At 45.4% G+C, this 15,863-nt stretch overlaps 1 protein-coding gene across 4 annotated transcripts in view; it reads left to right on the forward strand.

Moving 5' to 3' along the window:
- The window catches only part of ipo11 (importin 11), an 86,948-nt gene that overhangs the window by 43,022 nt on the left and 28,063 nt on the right, over positions 1-15,863 (forward strand). For all 4 annotated transcript variants that reach the window (XR_014742239.1, XR_014742240.1, XM_084690193.1 and 1 more), the window contains exons 22-24: positions 142-218; positions 12,527-12,606; positions 12,750-12,830. Coding sequence is in view for 2 of the 4 variants with exons in the window: in XM_084690193.1 (XP_084546319.1) it covers positions 142-218; positions 12,527-12,606; positions 12,750-12,830 (238 nt within the window). In the remaining 2 variants the exon portion in view is untranslated. The remainder of the gene's footprint in view (positions 1-141; positions 219-12,526; positions 12,607-12,749; positions 12,831-15,863) is intronic.

Consider the following 15,863-nt stretch of genomic DNA (forward strand, 5'->3'; position numbering starts at 1 on the left):
CAGATGTATTGCCAACTTAGTATTTCTATTGAATCTGCACTTTTGGAATCTGACGGATATGTCACTGTCCTTTCTTCCTTCCCGCTTCATTCCTCTCCCCCTATCTGTCACCCCCGACTCACCCTACGACCTTCACTCCAGGTTGGTGACCTTGGAGAACAGTCCGGCCGTCACCCCTGAACTGCTGAGAATTTTCCTGAACATGTCAGCTCTTTTTGGTGAGCTTATATACATACATATATATATACACACACACAGTTCTTCTTCCTACTCCTTCTCTGTCTCTACATCATCTCCTAGATTTAGCTTCTTGATGACCAAGGAGGGATTGAGAGGGGGAGATGGAGATGGAGAGAGAGAGGGCGAGGGAGGGAGGGAGGGAGGAGAGTTTTCCTGTATCATGGCCTCAAGGTCAGCTGAGTCAGCATGTGCTGGTTGAGTGAAGCTGCTTGTCTGATTGGTAGGCAGTTGAATTTTAGAGCTTGGAGCCATCACAACTCTCAGAAGGCTCCAGAAGCAGCACTAGGTGTGCAAACAATACCGACAGGAACACTAAACCCTCTGAATAGGACCAGGGTTTGCCGCTGAGCTCAAAAGCTTGGATTGAGGGAAGGATAGATGGGTAGAAGTAAGGATGTCTGAGTGCCAGAAAGGATGGATGGATTGATGAAAGGGATGACATATATATATTGGGCCTGTTGGTACCTCCAGACGGCCTTCACAAAAGGCATAATCGTGGAAAGTGGCCATGATCTGCACTCATGTAGAATGAGTGACACACTGTGTGTGTGTGTGTGTGTGTGCGCGCGTGCGCGCGTGTTTGATATCCCAGCTAGGCACCTTGTGGCTCAGAGCCCCCTTCAGTGGTCTAATGTCTGCATTTTACTGGGCTGCTAAGCCTCCTAAGTGCCTGTCACAATGCCTCCCAGGCTGACTACTTGTTAACATTGCGAGATTAGCCTTTAGCCTCTCTTGTCTGGCCTTGTCAGACTTCCTGCCCCTCTTGCCCCCATCACTAACTGTCTGTGCCCGCTGAAATATCACTTTAATGACATCCTGGACTGGCTTCCTGGTTATATTTCAGAGACAATATTTTGCTTTGTTTGTTTGTTCTTTTTTTTTTTTGTCTTCCTTTCCATCTTTCCTTATTTCTGTCAATGCTGCCCTCTTTTTAGTTCACAGTTCATCAGAAATCATCTTAAAACAAACGACACCCATGAAGCATATTCAGAGATGGTCTTCCTAATAAACGGGCTCCGAGATCTTCAACCAATGGATGGATTTTCAACATCTATCTTTAAATTTGCATTCCCATGGTGGTAATTACAGAGATGGGTCATTATGATTCCCACTTTACCACTCCTTGTTTTCCATTTGATATTTCATCCTAATCTTTATCTTTCGCTGTAAACCAGCGACTTTCTTTACACATGAAAGAAAGTAGTTTTTTCCCCTTTTTTCCTTTCATCTGGTATTTTCAGGACTTAATTGTGATTCTTGATGCACACGCATGGCATTTAGCATATTGGAAAGAACAAAATGTGACATTCCTTTGCATGTAAAGCCTGTGGGGAAAATCTGTTTTAATGAGCGAGGATTATGAATCTCTGAGGTGCGGTTGCTGGTCAGAACAAATTAGCACACAATATCAAAGTGTGCTTCCCTTGTCTTTTCCTAGAAACATGAAAACAGCCAGTGATTTCCTAACCCACTCTCCAAAATGCATTTACATATGTTTAGAATTAAACACAGCAAAATCCTCAAGGAGCTTACGTATAGATATTTATGTGTATATTTATGGTTGCTTGGCGTACTGCCGAGCAAGTATGCCAAGCAAACGTATGCCGGGGATACTTTTACAATCAGTGGTGACAGTTTGGCACCGAGTGAGTCTCATGAGCCTCGATAGCTGGCAGGTGTGTGTGTTGACTGACTTTCTCAGCGCTGCTTAATTGGAGCAGCAAATGTAATATTAGGATGTAGGTTTGCCCTAACCTAGCTCTCACCAGGGAGTCGAGTCGATAAGGCAGCTCTCTGTAAAGCTGATGGATCATGGAGACTAATCCGTTCATATCAGCAAATTCTCCTCCTAATACTGTCTTTCTGCTTCCATCTTTGTGCACCCTGGAGCTGTGGGTCCGTCAGTGTTGTGTGTGCAGAGCTGCGACTGTTCCCTGGATATATTGGCCAGTAGAAACTTTTAACGGCTGCGCTCTTGTCCCTCATATCTCACGCTAATGACCGAGTTTCGCTTTTACGGCTCGCATTAAAGTGAGGGAGGATGAGGGTCCTTCCAAGCAAGCCAGCTCCTTCACCCACTGCCCAGCCATTCTCCTCCCCTCCCCTGAAGCGCTTGTTATTTCAACACTCGTCCGCAACTTTTTTTAAAGACCTCTTCGGTCTGGCGTCCTCAGGGGCCCTCTTCGTCCTCTCGGTGGCTTCGACGCCCCGACGGCCATCTTGTTTGTTGATGGTGGTTGGAGACGCAGGGTTATGGATGACAGCGCGAGGGTGCTGCCTCACGCAGCGCGCAGCCTTTGAACTCTAATGATGTCGCTAGCGACACACTGCGACTTCTCTCTGATGTCTCCCCAGCAAGGGCCGTATATGAGATTTTCAGACTTCTTGGTTTGTGTCAACTGAAGAGATCAATTAGCGAAGGCTAGCCATGGATTTTTCTGACTAAGGGTTGATGCTGTTGGTCTCTGCAGGGCACTGCAACACAGTGTATGGTTTTGTTTTTACTTTCCAGTTGCATGCTGATTTATTCATTCAAAATGAGTTTTCTGTCTGAGATGTATGCATTTCTTGAAGTTGGTTCACTGCCCTTGTCCTTGCTACTTAAATCTAAATCTAAATGCAAATAACTTATCCTGTAGCTCATCAGCAAAACGTATATATCCAGGCGCAAGCCGTACTTCTCCTCGTGGCCAGTCTGGAATTGTGTATGAAGTTGAGAGAATATAGGATTCGTTTTTCTCAAAGTGGTTCCTGTTCAAACAATATCCTGTTGCTGAACTACTAATTGACCAGACAACTACTTTCCTTAAGCTCCCAACCAGTGTACTGGCCCAATAACCAGTATCAAACAGTGAACCATCCGTGGTTTGAACTCTACTTGGCTGGGTCCCCTGCAACCATCAGACAGCTTTCACTCTCACAAAGCAACTGTGAACAGACACACTTTCTTGTTCAGCCCGAGCTGTGCCTCTGAAGCCTTGGGGGAAGGCAGGAAAGTTTGGGAAGGTCTTATCAATGCCTCTGCAGATGCTCTCCGTTTACCTCATCAATAACGCTGTGTGGGAAGTCTGGGTGTTCAACTAGATAGAATTATATTCATGTCTCCCCCAATTCATTTTGGAGGATTTGAGAATTGGGCTGTACAGGACATTCCCAGAACTCGTGTGGGTATGTGATAGATGACTTCATATACACTGCCTATTCCTTTAAACAGTCTCTCATCTGTAGATCCCCAGGGGAGAGACACACACACAAACGGGACTGTGTCATTTCATGGGACAGACTCCCTCTCCTGCGTCTCTCCCTGCCATCCAGAAGACATTTATCAGAAGCCCTTGTGCCCAGAAGCCCAGGGTTGAAGAGAGCGAGGGGGGCTACAGAATGCACACGCTCGGCCAAGACAACCACGTCTCTTCTCAGTAGTTGCGGCAGCCAAAGGCAATTGTGAGACACCTGGGTGGGTTGGCGGGGGGGGGGGGGGGGTAGGTGGGAGTGGGGGGGTTTATCAGATAAGAAAGAGTGTTGCTTTTGCTCTCTTCCTGCTCTGGCAACACCTCACATGCAACTCATCAGATGCCAGTTGCCTGCCATTACGTAGGGCACTCCTCTACCTATCTATCTGCCCTGATAGTTGAATCACATTAATAAAGGCCACGTGTGATGGTCGGCACAGGACCGTACCGTGAGATCTTTTGATAGAACATGTAGATGTTGTCTTCTCGTTCTGTAAAGTTCAGGCTTGTTGGTTTCTGTATCTTTTGGTATGACAACCTACTTTCTCTTATTCATCCAGATAGGCTGGAGGTGGTTAGAACATTCTGGGTCAGTCTAGGTTTAATCACCCCAAACTCAGCAGGAGGTAGACATACAGTTATGTCTGCTTCCCAGCATTTTACAGATCTGGAAAAGATCGGCTTGATCACTTCATGGAATTTCCAGTAGTTTTGCATGTAATCACTAAGATGGTGCGGCAGGTAGTCATATGCACATTCACTCATGCACATATGCACACGTTGGGTGCCTTCTCGCTACAAATCAGTTTAGCACAGTTCTCACTCTGTACTGAGTGCGACTTGTAGTTGACCAAATATTCTTCTCCAGAAGCATACCACAAACCAGAGCATGTCACCGTGAAACGAAGACGGAACTGTGACTTAATTAGGGCTACATAACAAACTATTACGTAGCCCTTTAAGCCAGCTATGAATGAGGAAATGATTTTGTTTCTGCTATTCAGAGTGGAGAGAAACACTTGATCCCCACAGTGACATGGAACGGCTACAACAGCAGGGGCAACAACATATGCAACAAAGGCAACAAAGCATTCAAAATGATGGCAACATCAAAGGCAGCAACAAAATGTACAGGGTACAAATTCTGGGGGTCCTTAGCATCCTTGGTGCGACAATGCTAAGAAGCTGTGAAGCACCGCTGTGCGTCATGTTTGTTGTTGCAGAATTGCCTGTATCGCCCGAGCACACTCCTAGCTATCTCTAGTCTCTAACATCCAGACAGTCAGAGACTGCATTGAAGAGGCTGATATCGGCCGGTACGAGGCACTTCTGGAAGCCCTCTGTTGAGTGCCGTGGTTTTATCAGTCTGTTTTGAAGCTGCTTCTTTGCCTGACCAGGGTGTCTGAGGATGGAGGGTGAGAGATGTTGTCCGTGATGGCCCACAGGTTGGAGAGCCTTTCTCTCTCTCTCTGCTGTCTGCTTAACTCTGTCCATCCTGTGCCCCTACCACCCCTTTCCCCCGAGCAGCACACACAGATTCTTCCCACCAAGGGGAGCAGGATCGGCACCCACGTTTAACCTGTTAATTAGTAGCGTAACACATGTGATCGTTCGAAAGCGGGCCCCACAGAGTACCGTCACACGTGTGATTCTGAACATTCCAACCGACTATTTTCCGATAGACCAAAACTATATGACAAAGTATGGCTTCAAAATGTACAATTAGGAGGTTAACAAGTAACACTAGCAGGTAGTAGCATTGCTACAAGTATTATGCTAGGTTGCTAGGTAACAGAAGCTAACTAAAGCTAGCTAGCTTCCGTTTTGAAAAAAAAAACTCAATCTGGTGGAAGCGTCGGTAATATTTAGAACTCACTCCTTAACATAAGGACAGGAGAGAAACACAGCTGCTGTGGGGGGCCAAAATGGAAATCAAAGAATCAAGGGAGATTGATGACCTAAGAGAATGATGGAGATCTGGAGAGAGAGAGAGAGACTGGGACAGTGGACAGGCAATTGCAACGAGAAACATCAACGGGAGAGAAAAAAAGAAAAACAATAACTTTCTTGATTCACTTTCAGAAAGTACAAAGTCAATACTGTACTTGTGGAATTGAAGGCAGCATTAAGTGGTCTCGCTTATACACTCCAAGTGGGTGGATGTTGAACAAGTCAGAGGAGGGTTCAATGCTTTGTGCGTTTACCGGACTTGAGGCCACATGTCAGTTAAGGCTGTGAACTGTTACTATTCAAGCTTTTACTCTATGTATTCATCTATAATATAGTGCAGGGCAAGCTCTTTCTGAGCAAAGCCATCACTGTCTCAAACTTGTAGCCTACCGAATGCAACTGTACTGAATATTTCAAAGGCAACAATCAGGTAAATTACATCTTTGGATCTTTGTGCTGCAAATAAGCTCCCGTCTTGATTAAATAGCCCAACAATCAGAGCACTTGCTTCAAACGTGTTGTGATTACTCCCGTGGGACTGGTGCCAAAATTGGCAAGAAGGTTGAGTAGGTTAGAGCTTCCCTCCAATCCTTATCTGGGAACATGTGATTCTAGTGATGGGTGACAATATGCATCTCCTAAGAAGCCCCGCTAAAGGATATTAGCTGTAGCAATTGTGGTAGTGTGGTGTGCTTCTCTCTATGACTTTTGCATATTCAACGACTGTTTATTATTCATACAGTGTTGCATCATTAGTCAAAATCAACACAGCTAATTTGTGGAGAATGCACAGCTGCACCTGTGTGTGTGTGTGTGTGCACAAAGGGAGGGAGATCAGTTTTGTGTGAAATAGAATTATTGTGATTCAGCAAACTCTGGCGGGGGGGTGGGGGGGGTTATTTCTCAGTGAACATTTGTTGCGTTTGAAATGTAGCCCACAGACATTTCTTTTTCACACCTCGGAGCAAAACACTGCTGTTTGTTTCAAACATTTTGAGGTCCTGAGGATAAAAGTAGAGGATGTAGGCAGTGAGTGAAGGTGCGAAAGCTCTCTTATTGGCATTTTGTCCTGTTCAATTATCCGTGCCTATAGGGTCACATGTATTAACCTTCCTTGGTGAGTGAATTCATGCATTTGCTGGTTATTTCATTCCTTCATCCTTAGTGGGATGTCAGTCAGGCGAATGGTTTATTCATGCAGACAAGCAGAATTGTGGTTTGTGCCTTCGACATGGGTTGACGGTAATTACAAAAAGCACAAGCAAGACCAGCATCATTTTCTGCTGATATGATAGAATAATACGTATGGAAATTGTAAGAAGTTGTTTTCTGAGTGTATGCATTATGTAGGTTGATGCAGAATCTCACGTTTGTTCCAGCTTTGATATGGGTACACACATGGGTAGGGGGCAAGCAATATGCAGACCAGGGCGTTGAACAACATGCCTCTTTAGTGGCAAGAAGCAGTCTGAATGATTGATCTCACAGCATACCAGAGGTTCAGCAGTGAATTAGCTCGGTGTCAATGGAGCACCAGCTGTATCGACCAGCACATTTTAAAGATCTATGATATTACCCGCCATAATATTATTGACCGCGTTGATAATTTATCTGTATCAACAAATAAACGTTGTTACATCCAAGTTTTGTTTATTTACAACTGGAGTTGCAAAGGGGCGGAAAATGGCTGGTAAACTTCCGGAAACTTTCCATGGGAAGTTAAACTGGGGATTTTGGAAATATTCCAAGTTGGAAACGTAATGGTAAATTTGGGGTAGTTCAAACAAACTATCATATGCAAACATAAATACATTTAGTTTGGTCGGTTGTAAGCCTACCTGCAACCAATACAAATGTAAAAAATAATATTTTTGACTTAGTAATCAATGATTTCATTGAACAACAAAAAGCATGAATGTGTAAAATACATTTACTTTCATTATCTATATGCTGGAAAATGGGGCTTTTTCAACTACACTCAAGTTCCCTTTTAAAGGCTAACTGCAATATTCCTGTTAATTCCCATATATTCCAATGAATTTCCAACTTAGAAAATTCCTGGAATTTTTCAACCCTGTTACCACCATAGTAGATTATATAGCATGTACAAAGACATGTAGGCAATCAATAGAAATATGCCTGCATCACTGCCTGCCACAATGCCTAAGAAAGGGCATTCAGTTCGATAAAAGACATTCAATACACCAATAATGTAGGTTTAACAAGGTGCGTCTGTAGAATGACCAATAACAAAATAATTCCATGTCTGTGACCCTTCAGTGATTCTCATGCAGGTCTTTGTAACCTAGGAGAACAATAGATGTGGCCAGGTATGGAATATCCTCCCTGGATATATAAGGCTTTTTAATCAGTGGAAATCACTGAGCCCTGGGGTGTGAGACTGGGAAGAGCAGTGTTACCATAAGGATTATTGATTAGCAGTCTATTCACCTGTGCCTTCTGTACATTTACCATCGACGTGCTTTGTTCAGGCTCACATGTACGTCTTCAGCCTTATTTCTAGTGATTAATTGCATGTGTAGTGACAGGAAATTACTTTGTATAATCAAAGCAGAAATAATGAGCTGGTGTCTATTTTTTGTTCACCCACTCCACACACGCACAACGGGCACAGCCTTTGGTTCTCTCTTCCTCAGCTAGGATGTGGCTTTGTTGTTCATAAATATTCATAATGCTGGAGGTAGTGACAAAATGGCTGTCTTGCACACATTTCTTTCCTGTGAAGAGATCTGACGGAATGCATTATCTTCATTACCCAGCTCTGAGGAGTTGTCTGTAAAAGACAAAGCCATGTTGGACTATGCTGACAGGAGCACACTTCACCCCCACTATCACCTCCTACAAAGATTTTACGACTTGTTGGAAAGCTAAGAAACAGAAAACACTCAAACCACATCTAGTCTTTTCATTGAGGGTGAGATTTCCTCAGCCCCGTGGTCAGAGTCACTGTTTCACAGATCGTTTTGGTTAGTACATCCCCACTTTCGAGTTCATGAAGGACTCAGGACTAAGGCTGCAGCAACGAACAAATCCCATCGATTAAAATCAATTATTAAAAGCGTTGGCAACGAATTTCATTTTCGATTTGTTGTGTCGCTCGATTATTACGCCACTCAATATGTTGTGGAGATGTTTGAGTATAAAAAAAAAAAAGTTTTGTTGAGCGTGGAGCGGAGCGGAGGTAGAGGAAAGGCCATCGGAGAGACGTTGTTGAGAAACGTTGTTCAGAAACACATGGCGGAGGCAGAGAAATCAGTACGACCCAAGTCATCCAAGGTGTGGGAGCATTTCACACTAAATACGTCGAAACAGTGTGTTAATTGACCGAGGTGACGTTATTTTCATATTCGACATTCGTCTCACATTTGGAAGACGCTACTTTGCAGCATCGCGTTAGGGGGTTGAAAATAACCCATACATTTTGAAAATTTAGACTTTTACAATATTTTTGGGAATATAAAACCAAATAAAATAAAATGATAGAACATCACTAATCTTTGAAAATAGCTTAATCCTCACAAATATAATTTTTTTCAAAATGGTGTCAAAATGTAAAATAAAATATTCTGAAATATACACCAGATTATTCTAATAAAGTCTGGCCTACTTCCACAACCTTACAATTTTCAATAGTTTTAAACCTAACTCAAATAAATTGCTCATCTTGGAAAATAGCATTAAATCCATGCTAATATTAATAACTTTTACAAAATTGTGTGCCTGTTTGTGCACATTCTGAAGATTTTTTGCACTGTGAATTTGTACTGTCAGATGTGTTTTTGAATAATGAGTTGGAAATCAATGCTTTTTTAATTTTATTTTGTATCCGATTCATCGATAAATCGAAAAAAGAATCGACAGAAAAATCGATTATTAAAATAATCGTTAGTTGCAGCCCTACTCAGGACCCAATCCTGCTGCAGCAAGCATGTGGTACCTCCCAACTTTCTTCTCCCCCCTCTTTCTCACTCGATACGTCAATCTCGTGAAAGTTGCGAGGATCCGTGTGTAATTGAAGTTGACTCAGGGATGCAGCCAGCTCCACAGGGTGTTGGTGCGCGCCTGCATGTGTGCGCACGCGTCACCTGTCTCGCTTGAGGGATGAGCTGACGACATAAGTGCGGCTGGAGCGAATCGCTATGTTAAGTCACACACACATGCACTCAAATGACTGTATATTGCTCCACTGTAGACACCAGAGACGCAACACACTTTAAACCTCCAAACTAATCAGGCAGGCACTCAATCTGACGACACCTATGCACACCCTCGGCACACGTCACACCTGTAACGTGGTCCCTAACAGACTCGGCGTACGCTGTACGGCGTTTCCACGAAATGGCGGGCAGGAGAAAAGCATGCCACGGTGTCGGTTTATAAGGACGGGTGTGTGTGTGTGTGTATTTATGAAGATGGGCATAAGGATGTGTGTATTCATGAAGATGTGTGTACGTATTGTGAGTGGGTGGACACAAACGGCTATTCCAGGCGTCAGGATCAGTAACCCTGTCGTTCTGTATCAGCGTCAAGCCAGGCCCCGACTGTGTATTCATGTGAAGACTCCCTTTTGTGTTGTATGTGTGAGGGTTGAAGTCAGGCATTAGGATTAGCCGTCCTGCCACTCCAGATCACTGTTAAATCGAGGCCCCCCTCCTCGAGGCAATCCAGGGAAGAATTGACTGACATCGACGACTTTGTCCGACACACACAAACGCACCACTGACAATCAGGCGCGTGTTGGAATCATTACGCGCTTGTCGGTGCCGCTCATTTGGTTCTTATCTCTCCCATTCTCCTCTCGCTGTCCTCCTCCTCCTCCCCCGAACGCTCGGGCCTCCCTCCATGTCCTCCTCCTCTCTCCTCAGCTCCTGTCGTCTCTCTCACACACACACACACACACACTTGAAAACTCACGCACGCGGAGTCGTGCAACGCGTGAGAGACGGCTATTATGCCGACAATTAAGAGCGTCTCCACCACTGTTAGCTGATTACCCAGGAATCAGCTCCAACAGCCGTCTCTGCTTGAGGCCAACTATTGTTAACTGTCACTCTGGGCACCAGAGACACGGGGCCTCCACGCGCTTCACTTTTCTGTTTTTGCGCCCGCGCTACACGACTCCCCTCCCCCCCCCGAAAAATTACACTCAGCTGGAGGGGGTGTCTGGATTTGCTCGCTTCCGCATCGATCTCATTGGAACTCATCCATTACTTTGATGTTCCCCATGCCCACTAGTTCTTCGGCTCTCATTTTGCATGGCTTGTTTTCTCTCTGCCACCCCCCCCACCGCGCCCTCCATCTCTCTCTCTCTGTGGTTTTTTTTTTTCTTGGAAGAGGGAGAGAGTGGAAGATGGGGTGTTAAGTGAGCCCAGCAGCTGGTCCAGAGAGAGAGACACAGAGAGAGAGAGACAGACACAGAGAGAGAGACAGACACAGAGAGAGAGACAGACACAGACAGAGAGAGAGAGACAGACAGAGAGAGAGACAGACACAGAGAGAGAGAGAGACAGACACAGAGAGAGAGAGAGACAGACACAGAGAGAGAGAGACAGACACAGAGAGAGAGACAGACACAGACAGAGAGAGAGAGACAGACACAGAGAGAGAGAGAGACAGACACAGAGAGAGAGAGAGACAGACACAGAGAGAGAGAGAGACAAACACAGAGAGAGAGACAGACACAGAGAGAGAGACAGACACAGAGAGAGAGACAGACACAGAGAGAGAGACAGACACAGACAGAGAGAGAGACAGACACAGACAGAGAGAGAGACAGACACAGACAGAGAGAGAGACAGACACAGAGAGAGAGAGACAGACACACAAACAGAGAGAGAGAGACAAACACAGAGAGAGAGACAAACACAGAGAGAGAGACAGACACAGAGAGAGAGAGAGACAGACACAGAGAGAGAGAGAGACAAACACAGAGAGAGAGACAGACACAGAGAGAGAGACAGACACAGAGAGAGAGACAGACACAGAGAGAGAGACAGACACAGAGAGAGAGACAGACACAGAGAGAGAGACAGACACACAGAGAGAGAGAGACAGACACAGACAGAGAGAGAGACAGACACAGAGAGAGAGAGACAAACACAGAGAGAGAGAGACAAACACAGAGAGAGAGAGACAAACACAGAGAGACAAACACAGAGAGACAGACACAGAGAGAGACACAGACATTGTCCAGTACATTCTGGGTATTGAAAGCTAACTTCTCTGCTCTTTGCTCTTGCAGCAGTCTAATCCTTAACGCTTGGTGCGTTTCATATTTTTTATGCCATCTCAGATGCGTTTTGCAGATATTCCACAAAGTTGCCACAGAGTGGGCAGAGCAGGTGTTACGGGTGTGTCTTTATCAGCAATTTCTGGCGTGTTTGCAACATCAGGCAAAAGAAAAAAGTAAGCTGTGTGCCACCAATGTAAATCGCTAGGGCATTGATGTTCAGGTTGTTTTCAAGATGATCCTCGATCAGGTGGTCATGTCATGGGGATAACGAAGGATGGGACCCCCCAGGCCAGAGTTCCTGTGGGGGTGGGGCTTCAGTGTGGGGCTTTTTTGAAGTCATTCTTCGTTTTATGCACGTTGATAGTGACAGAGGGCCAGGAAAGGCAGGAAGAGAGTAAGGGGATGATATGCAGGAAATGACCTTGGCCAGAATTGAACCCTGGCCCCTTGTGGTAAGGCCTTAGCCTACATGGCACCCTCTCTACCTGGTGAGCCCCCAGGGGGGGGGCCATATTGATTGTTTTTAATAGAAAATGAGGTTTCCATAACCTCCAATCACCTTCCGATGCGAGAGGCTTTTGTGGTCATACGGTAGCCATAGCAACCGCTTGGCCGTGGAATCGTAGCATGAATTATGCAGCCATATGGTATCAAGGTTGGGTTGATGTGTAGCATACATTCTGTAACTGAACTAGACCCAGCCTGATTAGTGTTAGGGCAACAAACAGCGTTCACTCTCTCTTCTCTGTCGTGTCTCTGTCTCTCGCACGCTTCTCTCTCTCTTTCTTCTCTCTTTTCTTCTCTCACCTCTGGGCAGTTGTAATGTGTGTTGTGTTTTCCTTCATTGCAGAGTTAAGTTCAGAGAATCTGAGAACATGCTTCCAGATAGTCAACGCTTACATGTACTTATCTGTCACCCAGTTCCTACAGGTGAGAAACACACACACACACTCACACACACGCTAATTCCCCATGGGGATAGAACGATGTACCTACTCACACACAAACTAAAGTCTCTCTCTCTCTTTGTCTGTCTCTCTCTCTCTCTCTCTATGTCCCATGAATCTGTCCAGAACTATGGAGAGGCCTTGTGCAGATCGTTCTGTGATCTTCTCAAAGACATCACCAATGAGGGGCAGGTTCAAGTTCTGAAGGTATGGTGTGTGTGTGTGGGTGTGCTCGTGCGTTCGCGCGCATGTGGGCAAAAAACAGGAACGTCTTTCTCTCCATTCAGTCGCTGTGCGATCTCACTCAGTTGGTGCTGGGAAACAGATGTGAAAAAGGGAATTGACCGAGGAACGGGGAGGGGAGAATGCTGGCTCACACCCTTACCATCATGATAACAAAAATACTAGACAGCGAAAGTATCTCTGTGACTCTAACGACCTTGGTGCATGTTGGCCGTTCAGACGGAATGAGACAGGAGCTGAGCTGAGAGGCGGCTCCCACGCCGGCCTAATTGACCGGCGAATCTGATGAAGGCTGATGCTTCCGCAGGGAATGAGTTTACAGAGAAGGAATGTGTGTCTGCTTGGCAGGCGTGTCTGAGTGGGCTCTTACCAACCTGATCACCTTCGACAGAGCGAGAGAGAGACAGACAGAGAGAGAGACAGACAGAGAGAGAGAGACAGAGAGACAGACAGAGAGAGAGAGACAGAGAGACAGAGAGACAGAGAGACAGAGAGACAGAGACAGAGAGAGAGAGAGAGGGGGAGGGGGAGGGGGAGAGGGAGAGAGGGAGGGAGGGACGCGGACAGACGCGGACACACACACAGAGACAGACACACACACACAGACATTGTCCAGTACCTTCTGGGTATTGAAAGTAACTTCTAGGGTGTGATGATGTTCCTGCTCTTTGCTCTTGCAGCAGTCTAATCCTTAACGCTTGGTGCGCTTCATATTTTTCATGCCATCTCAGATGCGTTTTGCAGACATTCCACAAAGTTGCCACAGAGTGGGCAGAGCAGGTGTTACGGGTGTGTCTTTATCAGCAATTTCTGGCGTGTTTGCAACATCAGGCACAAAAAAAGTAAGCTGTGTGCCACCAATGTAAATCGCTAGGGCATTGATGTTCAGGTTGTTTTCAACATGAGTGATTACACCCATCACGTTTACTGTCTGTGAATTACCCTGGCTCAGCACTATTCTTTGATGTTCCATAATTCTCAACTTATCTTCTGGATGGGTGGCCGATAGGAGACCGTGAGAATCTATTAAAGATCTGGCGTGTGCACAGTACTCAGGAGATTGTGTGGTTGAAACCTTTTGACGAGTTGAAGTGGATACACTGGACTCCATTAAACTGTCGAGACGACATCGACGCGTTCCGGCTAAAGCCCCAGTGTACGTTTGTCTCCTCCCGTCCATCCCTGACTGCATTTCACATACTGTAGTTCAGGGGTGTCCAACTCCGGTCCTCGAGGGCCGCTGTCCTGCATGTTTTAGATGTTTCCCTGCTCCAACACACCTGATTCAATTAAATGGGTTGTTATAACGACCATTCATTCGAATCAGGTGAGCTGGATCAGGGAAACATCTAAAACATGCAGGACAGCGGCCCTCGAGGACCGGAGTTGGACACCCCTGCTGTAGTTGGTTTCGTGTTTTTGGCTCACGTGAAGCTGCGTTGCGTACGTTATTGCAGTCACTGTTAATGGACATGTCCCTTCGATTGTTAGATCACTTTTCAATAGGGTGTTCTGCTGAGAAAACGATCGACAGGGTAACCCTGGATTATTTGTTTTAAATTTGAATGACAAAGAATGACAGTAAACATTTTTTAGTTTAAAGTAAACTAAGGAAGTCTTTGGAAGAAGTTCTTCTGATAAGATACCCTGTTGTCCGCCAGCTTTGAAAACATTGGAAAGACGAAAGCAGGAACACCCAGTGTTCACATGGCAACACCGGGGTTGTTTGAATCCATATCCAGAGCAATGTCTGCATGCCTACTGTACAGTTACAAGAAAAATGTGACGCAACATTTCAAATGGTTCCCTTTTAGCATCCTTACATTACAGCATTTACCTTTTTCCTTGCAACTGCACAGTGCATGACGTACGAGCAGGTTACCTGTCAGTTTAGTTTGCACGGCTTGAGCCCTGTTTGATTTGCTGCTCAGTGCTGCAGGCAATACACCATCCCTGTCCCTTAGACTTCATTCTAAAGGTAGTTTCCCATCTAACAGGTTGTGATCCATGTTTTTGGAGGCTCCTCACAGTAAATCTTCATATTCAGACTTGTGTGTTTTAACTTGATAGTGCTCTCTTCTCTTGTCCTTCCCTCCGTATCTCACTAATGATCTCACCAAGTGCAATCTGGCCAAAGAAGGAGGCAGGGATGGTATCTATGTCCTGTATTCCTTCAGGTGTGTCAGATTTAATTTATCTCTTCATTGTGCCAGTCTTTCGCCAGCGAGCTAGTTTGTCTTCCGATGTCTTCTTGTAATTGATGAGAAATGTGCCTGGCTTTGTTGTTTGAACTTGGCAATGTTGCAACGAGAGGTGAGAGAGTCGAGCTCGGATTGGATTTACCCCTAAAAGAAACGATGCTAGTGTGCCAATCCTTGCATCAGTTTTCTGACTTTTCCAAAGCGCTTGCGTTTAAGGACCATCGTGTTTAATTTCCTCTTTCTGGAGAGGAAATTCCTTTTCCAAGGAGAAAGGAAGGAGGAAGTGTTAGTAAGATTCATGACAAATGCAGTTAGTGTGTGTCTTGAAATGCTGATGGCTCGTATGACAGTAAGTCATAGTCTGTGTGTCAGTACCATAACGGAAACACGAGAACCCCCCCCCCCCCCCCCCGCGGAATGACCCTGAGAGCCCCCCCCCCCGCCATATGTAAGCTCGCTGTCTACTCTATATTAACGCTAGGAAGCACAACACGTAGACAGAGCAGTACAGCTGTCAAAGTATAACGTTAGCTACGTGGTAATGTCAGCTATAGCAAAGTCTCTTGTGGCAGATGAGTGCATCCTTCACCAGCTGGTCGAAAAAGACTTGTAATTTTGGCATTAAATTCAGAAATGTTCTGTTTTGAATGCCACTTTTGGGCACCGCTTTTAAATGTGCGTTTCATTTTTCCTCAAGAGAAATCCGTGTGAACGTTACTGAGTGACGAAGTAAAGAATGAGCTTGAGTCGATGATGGGTTCTGAACTCTTTACTGTTCTCGAGCTCTCAAACAATT

This window comes from Hypomesus nipponensis, chromosome 24, assembly GCF_054491055.1.
Source record: "Hypomesus nipponensis isolate SF chromosome 24, ASM5449105v1, whole genome shotgun sequence".
Lineage (NCBI taxonomy): Eukaryota > Metazoa > Chordata > Actinopteri > Osmeriformes > Osmeridae > Hypomesus > Hypomesus nipponensis.